Source organism: Papaver somniferum, chromosome 1 (assembly GCF_003573695.1).
Source record: "Papaver somniferum cultivar HN1 chromosome 1, ASM357369v1, whole genome shotgun sequence".
NCBI classification, from domain to species: Eukaryota; Viridiplantae; Streptophyta; class Magnoliopsida; order Ranunculales; family Papaveraceae; genus Papaver; species Papaver somniferum.
This window is the reverse complement of record NC_039358.1, coordinates 142036954-142046656: the sequence shown is the minus strand read 5'-3', so window position 1 is coordinate 142046656 and position 9703 is coordinate 142036954. Positions and strand designations below refer to the sequence as shown.

The 9703-nt window shown below is 37.8% G+C and overlaps 1 protein-coding gene across 1 annotated transcript; it reads right to left on the bottom strand.

Moving 5' to 3' along the window:
* Positions 1-2890: 2890 nt before the first annotated feature.
* LOC113351615 lies at positions 2891-3817 on the bottom strand. The gene has a single exon (XM_026595568.1). The coding sequence runs from the start codon at positions 3815-3817 to the stop codon at positions 2891-2893; it is 927 nt and encodes a 308-aa protein (XP_026451353.1).
* Between the last annotated feature and the right edge of the window lie 5886 nt (positions 3818-9703).

Sequence of the window (9703 nt, the reverse complement as noted above, 5' to 3'; positions counted from 1 at the left end):
AGGCTCTTTTAGGGAGGATAAAACAAGACATACAGTAAAAAAACCATGGCAGCTAACACAGTTTTAATAAGCTTAAGTCTTCTAGGGTAAGCTAAAAATTTCGCTTTCCAAGCCTTAATTCTAGAAAGAATTCTAAATATCAATGGAATGCAATCATTATAAGATAATCTAGTTGATAACAAAGGCATGCCAAGGTACCTGATAGGAAGATTTTCTAAAGAACAATCCAGAATACTTGTTATCTCCTTTAAAGTATCATCATCCACAGTAGAGGAAAATAAGGAAAATTTCTGAATATTCATTTCAAGGCATGTGTAGGAAGTAAACTCAGTGATACAATTCTTCAGAGTAGAAGTGGCAGAGCAAGACCCCTTGAAGAAAACCAGAACATCATCTGCAAAGCAGAAAGCAGAGATGAGTTAGCTTTGTTAGTTTACACCTAGGATGAAGACCAAATCTGCCTTGAGAAACTTGTTGTTGAAAAATAATGCTCATTAATTCCACAACCATGACAAAAAAGTAAGGGGAAAGTGGACACCCTTGAATCATCCCTCTACTAGCCCCAAAATAGCCATATGGAGAACCATTTATAAGTACTGAATACTTAGGAAAGTAATACAAATGCTAATCCAATTTTAAAATATCTCAGGAAATCCCATCTTCTTCAAGGTAATAAGAATAGCTTGCCAGCTGACAATATCATAAGCTTTCTTCAGGTCAATTTTCAAAGTACATCTAGGAGTACCCACTGCTCTATGATAGTTCCTTACAATTTCATGTGTTAATAAGATATTGTCTTGGATAGACCTACCGGATATGAAGGAGGATTGGCTAGGATGAATCAAAATTTTTAGAACCCCATTCATTCTCAAAGCAATAATCTTAATGATACATTTATAAATCACATTGCAGCAGGCAATGGGTCTAAAATCAGAAACCTCACTAGGATTATCTTTATTGGCAAGCAAAGTAATGAAAGTGTTATTGATCTCCTTCATAAATTTGGATTTACTGAACACATTCTGCACTGCAGCAACAAAATCATCTCCTATCACAACCCAACAGACCTTGAAAAAAAGACTTGTAAACCCATCAGGCCCAGGAGCTTTCCCTGGACCAATAGAAGAAAGAGCTTCAATAACTTCATCTCTATAAACAGGCATAGTCAACTCCGCACAAGAAGCTTCATCAACAATTTTATCAAATCTAAGAGATTCAATCCCAGTACCATCAGTCGCATTGTTACCTTCCTCATCATAAAGCTTAGAGAAAAAAATCAATACATTCCTTGGCAATATCTCTATCATCCTCCAACAACTCAATACTTTGAGATTTAAGAGTCAAGATATTATTTCTTGACCTTATTTCTTTACGAGATTTATGAAAGAATGAAATATTAGAGTCTCCCAAATTTAACCATCGCATTCTAGATCTTTGTTTCTTCCCAGCTTCCTCATACCTAGCAACTTTAGAGTATTGTCTAACAACTTCTTTTTCCTTTTGAGCCAACTGAGGACATAAATGAGTAACTTGTATTTGCTTTTGTACCTCCTCCAACATCTTCTTAGCCTCAAACACTTGCTGAGAAAGATTCTTGAACCTCTCCTTTTTCCAAGCAATAATAACTACTTTAACCTTCCTCGATTTAGTAATAAGATCAAATATAGGATTACCTCTTACTTTCTCAGACTAAACACACCTCACCATTTCAATAAAATCAACTTCCTCATATAAATAATTAAAAAACCTGAAAGGTGGAGGACCATGCTTCCTTTTATCAAAAATAGTAGCCAAACCAGTGAATGATCAAAAATACCTGGACTGGGAAATTCAGCTTTGGAATTAACAAACTGATCCAGCCATTCAACATTAACTAAAATTCTATCAAGCTTAGAACCAATTCTAGTAACTCCTTGCTTGTTAAACCAAGTGTAGAAACATCCAGAAAAAGGTAAATCTAAAAGCTGAGCATCTTGGACACAATTACTAAAGTCTTGATAATGAGAAGGTCTAACTTCAGCTCCCCTAACCTTATCAGACGGCTTCAAAATGGAACTAAAATCTCCAAGGACAATCCAAGGCTTGGAATTAATTTGAGAAAAGCAGAAATATCATTCCATAAGGATCTTTTAAGAACCCCATCATTATTTCCATAGACAAAAGCAGCCACAAAACAAATATTTTCAACAGTAACCACCTCAATAAACATAATTTGAGAAGAAGAATGAAATAAGGAAACCCTTACAGAATCAGGGTTCCAGCCTATCCAGATTCTACCAGAATCATCATTATTATAATTATCAATAAAATGCCATTTAGGCATGATTATATTCCTAATTTTACTAGCATTAATACTTTGAACATGGGTTTCAACCAAGCCAATTATTGAAATCTCACTACTCCTAATAAGAGAACTAATTTCTACTTGTTTTAGGGGGTCATTCAACCCCCTAATATTCCATCCTGCTATTTTAAACATTATGAATATGGGTAAGATTTTGCTTCTTACCTCTACCTATCTTCTTCAGGTCAGGGCCTTTAGAAGATAAATTTTGCTTAAGAATGTCATTCCCACTAGTTTTTTGAAAATGAGATCTGACCCCTCCACCATCATCACTAGGAAGTCCTGAATCAACAATATGAGTACTCTTACTAGTCTCTGATGAACTTTGAATAATATTAAATCTTGTTCACCCAAAACTTCATACATGTTAGCAGTCTGAATAACTTTCCCAACAGGGGCCTTTTCATATAAACCCACAATTGTATTCTCTACCTGATTGTTCAATTCCATCCATAGAACTAGGACCATTCTCTTCAGGAAGAGCAGCACTACCCTCGCCTACTTTCTTATTCTGAACAAAATCCATATTTCTCTTAGAACCTTTAACTACCCATCTCCTTTATCAAGCTTATTCTTAACAGCCTGAGCTTCCTTCTCCATTTGAGCTTGAGCAGCAACTGTCTTACACTTAAGAGCAGGATGATTAAACGTCTCACACATAGCACACATGGGAGGTTTCCATGGGTAATCTACAATAACCTCAAAAGATAATTCACCATCCATATAGACCGGGATAGTGCTAGGAAAATCGCAATTAGCATCAACATCAACACAAATCCTAGCATAACTCATTCTAGATATGTTCAAAGTCTGTTTATCCAACATTATAGGGGTACCTACACAACTTGTAATGTTACCCAAACCAGTTTCATTCCACATATAAAGTGGTAATTTTCTCAAATTCACCCAAACTGGAACAATTTTCAGTTCTTCCATCTCTTTCTCAAGATCCTTATGCCAAGGTATAATAATGAAAAGTTGACTATCAATATAGAGATACCCCTGTTCTAGAACAACAATTCTATCCTCCTCAGTTTCAAAATCAAATACAAAAGAAGACTCACCGTGAATAGTGATACTGAAGTCATTCTTCAATTTCCATAAACAAGACACAACATTTTCAACCAACATAAATGGAGGTCGTTTACCAACAAAAGATCCAATCACCAGATCTTCGCACTTCTTAATGTATGTTGTGTAATCAACATAAGAGGAAGAAACAACTTTCCTACCATTAATAATCGATGGTTGCTTAAACATCTTTTTCTCCTTCTGCGATTGAAGTTTCTCACTGGAGAAAAACTCAGACCAAACAATCGAACCAAATTTAGGCAAATTTGAACCAGATCTTGCACTTTGATTCAACATATGACTAGAAGATCCTACTAGAGAATGATTACCCACCTTAGAAGTACTCTCTCCCTGATGGGAGGCGACAAACAGAGGTGGAAAAGTGTGAAGAACGGCTGCCATTCCGTCGTAGACGGCGGTAGAGAAAGAGGAAAACCCAAAACGCCCAAAGAAAGAAAATCGCATCACCTCACTCATTCTCTCTCCTCACGTGGGTTTATTTTAAGAATATGTGACCGTAACTTAATGACGGTGAGACTACATGCTAAACTTGTTCTCTCGAAACAAAAGAAAATCCAAAAATCAAAATTGAGATCGAACGCTCGAGCTCCGTAATAGGGCCCATAGGTCATATTACAAAAATTCTTGACAAACCATCTATCCAGAATATTTTTTTTTTAATAGATAAAGGTCTTCAGAAAGGTTAATGATCCCCCTCAACTGTTGGCAATAACCAAACAGGAGGCACATACCAGTACATAGAGGCATTGTTTGTTTTTTCCCATTGAGCTAACTCATGAGCTACATAATTACAAACACGCGGTTGAAAATTAAAAATACAAGCCACTAATTTAGAACAAAAGAACTGAATGTCCTTGAAAATAACATCCATACGCGAGTCTCCATCGAACTGGCCAGCTGAAAATTGATCAATGAGGGTCGTCGCATCACTTTCGACAATGATATGGGTTAACTTATGCTCCAAGGATTTCTTCAGGACTGCCCAAATAGCTCTAGCTTCAGCTTCTTCAACAGACTTCACTTCAAAAAACCAGGGAAGCGCAAAAGGAGGCTTTGCTTGAGAAATATGTTTTGATTACACAACAGATTGACAAACAGATAAATGGAAATGAGGGATAAACTGGTGATTAACACCTCTTGGTTCGAAGAACCAAGCCAATTATCTGGGCAAAATAGCCGCAGCCAAGGATAAACACTTCATTTATTTTCAAATAACATTCAACAGAGTCTTCTTACAACTTAAATGAACAATTATTGGACTAACCCTACTCAATGGATGATAAACACATGTCCTCAATCTAACGGAAACCATCAGCCAATGACAGAATTACTAACTACACCCATATAACTACTAAGGGCGGACTGGAGTGGTAGTCTAAGCTAAACACACTGTGACATTACCTTCCCCTGAAAAACATCCTTGTCCTCAAGGATGAACTTTGGATAGTGAGTGTGAATGTTGGAGAGATCTTACCATGTATCATTCTCTGGAAATGAATTAGTCCATTGTATCAATCCTTGTCTGACTAGCCGGTTCCCCTGTTGAATTGTCCTTTTCTCCAATAGCTTTTCAGGTAGCATAATAATTTGGCCTTCATGATCTACTACTGGCAGGGATGGTGAAGGAGTGTGTTGCTGCCCAGTCTGTTTTTTAAGTTGAGAGACATGAAACACAGGGTGAATACGAGAGTGTGATGGTAAATCCAACTTGTAAGCTACCTTGCCAATGCACTGAAGAAAGTTTAAAAATTTTCCTCAAGGAGATAGAGGACTGTCTGTAAGGTTGCAGTTTGAGGTAGACTAAGTCTCCAACCTCAAAAGTTCTATCTGTTCTGGATTTGTCAGCATATAGCTTCATTCTCTCTTGAGCTTTAAGGAGAGACTCTTTGAAGATACCAAGTAGAGAAGCTTTATCCTTCAAGTAACCCTCAACTGCAGCAACTGAAGTGGTTGTAGCGGAAGGAAAAGCAAGATGAGGAGGTACATACCCATACAGAGCTTGAAAAGGAGAAATCTTCAAGCTTGTGTGATAGCTGGTATTGTACCACCATTCTACAAGTGCTAAGAATTCCGACCATTTCCCAGGTTTGTGTCCAGTGATGCACCTTAGATAGTTTTCAACACAAGCATTGACCCTTTCAGTATGGCCATCTGATTGTGGATGATAAGCTGTGCTGAGATTAATACTTGTTCCCAAGGCTTTAAATAAGTCCTGCCAAAAATTGCTTGTAAACACCTTATCTCTGTCAGACACAATGGAGGAAGGCAAACCATGTAATTTCACCACTTGATTGAGGAATGCATGAGCAACAGAAGCAGCAGTGTAAGGATGTTGCAGAGCCAAGAAGTGTGCATACTTGGTCAACCTATCCACTACCACTAAAATGACACTCTTCCTGTTGCTTACAGGTAACCCTTCTATAAAATCCATGGTAATATGTTGCCAAGCATGTTCAGGGATAGGAAGTGGTTGTAGCAAGCCAACTGAGGTAGTATGATCAGCTTTATTTCTTTGACAAACATCACATTGAGATATAAGGGAAACTATGTCTCTACGCATACCTGTCCAGTAAAAATGACTTTTTTCTCTCACAGAAGTAGCTTGAATTCCAGAATGCCCTCCAAGGTAGAAGTATGTAAAGATTGTAATAGTTTATCTCTGATATGAGCACTACCAATGTAAAGTTTAGTTTTGTACCTCAGGACTCCATCCTTGAATGTATAATTAGGTAGAATAGAAGGACTAAGTAGGATTTGAGAAATAAGTTTGTTGGCCTTTGCATCATTAACATAGCTCTGTTGAACTTCATGGGTCCAAGTTGGTGTAGATATGGCCACGGAGTGACAATTAGCAAACTCTGGGGGTCTTCTAGAAAGTGCATCTGTAACCACATTGTCACAGCCCTTCTTGTACTGAATCTCATAATCAATCCCCAATAATTTGATGAGCCATTTTTGTTGGAAGGCAGTGGTAACTTTTTGTTCCAATAAGTACTTCAGACTTTGATGATCAGTTTTTATGATGAATTTGGTACCCTGGAGATAATGCTTCCACCTTTGAACTACAGTAACAATAGCCAGAAATTCCTTCTCATAGGTAGAGAGTGTTGCAGCTCTAGGTCCTAGTGGCTTGCTGAAGTAAGCAATGGGTTTCTTCTCTTGCAATAGGACAGCTGCAATGCACAAGTCACTAGCATCACTTTCCACTACAAATGGCTTAGAAAAATCAGGTAATGCCAAAACAGGTGTAGATCTCAATGCCTTCTTGAGTGTCTCAAAAGCAGTTGTAGCAGCTGGACTCCAATGGAATGAATTTTTCTTGAGAAGATTAGTTAGTGGCTTGCTTATAATTCTATAATGATGTGCAAACTTTCTGTAGTAACCTGTAAGGCCCAGAAAGCCTCTTAATTCTTTAATATTCTTTGGAATTGGCCAAGATTGCATACAAGCAGTTTTATTTGGATCAGCACAAACACCCTCTGCTGTGACTAGATGACCCAGATACTCTAAGAAAGGTTGTCCAAAGCAACATTTGGACAGTTTGGCAAAGAGTTGGTGCTGTCTGAGCAGTGTAAATACCAACCTGATGTGCTCCAGATGTTCACTCATGCTTTTCCTATAAATAAGTATTTCATCAAAGAAGACTAACACAAATTTTCTTAGGAATGGCTGAAAAATATCATTCATGAGAGCTTGAAATGTGGCATGGGCATTGGTGAGTCCAAATGGCATGACCTTAAACTCATAATGGCCTTGATGAGTTTTAAAAGTTGTCTTGTGGATGTCAAGATCATGAACTCTTATTTGATGATATCCAGCCCTCAGATATATGTTTGAAAAGATGATGGCACCATGTAGTTCATATAGCAATTCATCCACAATAGGGATAGGAAACTTATCTTTAATAGTGATGTTGTTGAGCTTCCTATAATCCACACATAATCTCCATGAATTGTCTTTCTTTCTCACAAGAAGAATGGGTGAGGAAAATGGGTTGTGGCTAGGCTGAATAATCCCAGTTTGAAGCATTTCCTTAACTATTTTTTCAACTACGCCCTTCTGCACATAAGGGCACTTATAAGCCCTTTGGTTGACAGGTGATGAGTTGGGTTGTAAAGGAATTGTATGGTCCAAACTTCTCTCAGGTGGAAGAGTGGAAGGTTCTTGAAATATATCAGTAAATTCTTGTAAGAGTAGCAGTAAAATGTCAGGGTTTGTAGGGGGTGTTGAAGAGGTATGAATGGAGAATAGTTGAGCTACTACCTCATGTGAATGTTTTAGAAAGAACTTTTTGACTGCCTCTCCACTCATCATCAGGAATGAATGTTTTGGAGTAGTGCCTTGCAATGTAATATGTTTGGTCTTGTATAGAAAGGAAACACTAATTTTTGCAAAATTAAAGGTCACATCACCTAATTTCTTTAACCAATCTGCTCCAAGTACTATGTCACGCCCTCCAAGTGGTAAAACCCTCAAGTTTTCCATAAAATGGTTCCCATGCATGCTCCATTGTAGTTTAGAACAAATGCCTGAACTTGTTGTTTGTTCTCCATTTGCAACAGTGACCAGCATAGGTGAAGTTGGTGCGATGGAACACTTAAGTGAAGTAACCAAAGCACTGTCAAACTAGTGGTGCTACCAGTGTCAATAAGGATAGACATAGTCTTCTTGTAGATGAGACCAAGAATCCTGATTGTATCACCAGTGGCAGAGCCAGTGAGAGCATGAAGAGATACTTCAACTTCGGATTGAACTGGAGATTCAGGTGCCTCGACAAATACTTCCTCTTCCTCCTCGGTGTCCTGTGATTCAGTAGAGTCCATTTGTAACATGTATAGTTTTTGTTTACCCTTACAGAAATGGCCAGGCTTGTATACTGCATCACAATTATAACAGAGCCCTTGATCTCTTCTCTTGTCCATGTCCTCTTGAGAGAGTCTTTTAATGATGGGAGGTGTAGAGGTGGACTTTGGTGTAGGTGTGAAAAAAGATTTTGGGGTGGAAGGGCTAGATTTAGGTGAAGTGATAATTGGTTTAGGAGGTAAGGGACTAGGAGTGTATGGTCTCTGTGAGATGTAATGGGTATTAAAGGATTTGGTAAATGGCTTTGAGTCTACATTAGCTAATTGAAGTTTCTGTTCTTGGAGTCTAGCTAATGAGAAAGCATCATCTAGAGTTTGTGGGTGGAACATGGATACAGTTTTGCCAATATCATCCTTCAATCCACTAAGGAAGCTCATAACAAAGTAGGATTCACTCAACGAAGGGTTCATACGTAGCATCAAGGCTTTGAGTGATTCAAATTCGTCATACTAATCATCCACAGAAGATGATTGAACTAATTTATTGAAGCTACCAACAAAATTTTCTTCTACAGGATTTTCAAATCTAGCACATAAATGGAGAGATAAATCTTGCCATGTAATTCTATTTCGATTAACTTGAAAGTTTAGAAACCATTTCTCAGCCTTACCTTCTAAATAGATGGCAGCTATGTCGACCTTCCTATGTTCTTCAATATCGTTGAGTTGGAAGTATCGTTCAATCTTATGGATCCATCCTCTTGGGTTATCTTCATCAAATCGTGGGAAGTCGAGCTTTGGAATCCGATGCTGGTGATTAGGAAAGCTAGAATGATGATGAGAATAATTTGTGTAGTCTTCATCCTGCTAATGTGAACCTTCTGGATCTTCAGTTCGATTGTGATTTGCAGGTTTATAGAGCAACTGAATAAGACTGCGGTTATTCTCTTGTAAGGTTTCTCTGAAACTAGCTTTCACAGTATAAATTTGTTGAGTAAGATCAACAGAAAGGGTTTTGAAATCTGATTGAAGTTTACTGATAGCAGCTGCATTAGCTGAGGCTTTAGTTTCAATTTCTTTGAGCGTCATTGAAAAAAATTTGGGTGAAAACAAGGCTCTGAATACCAATTGTTGTGATTACAAAACAGATTGACAAACATATGAATGGAAATGAGGGATAAATTGGTGATTAACACCTCTTGGATCGAAGAACCAAGCCAATTATTTGGGCAAAATAGCCGCAGCCAAGGATAAACACTTCATTTATTTTCAAATAACATTCAACAGAGTCTTCTTACAGCTTAAGTGAACAATTATTGGCCTAACCCTACTCAATGGATGATAGACACATGTCCTCAATCTAACGGACACCATCAACGAATTAATAACTACACCTACATAACTACTAAGGGCGGACTGGAGTGGTAGTCTAAGCTAAACACACTGTTACAAAATCCCTCATCAC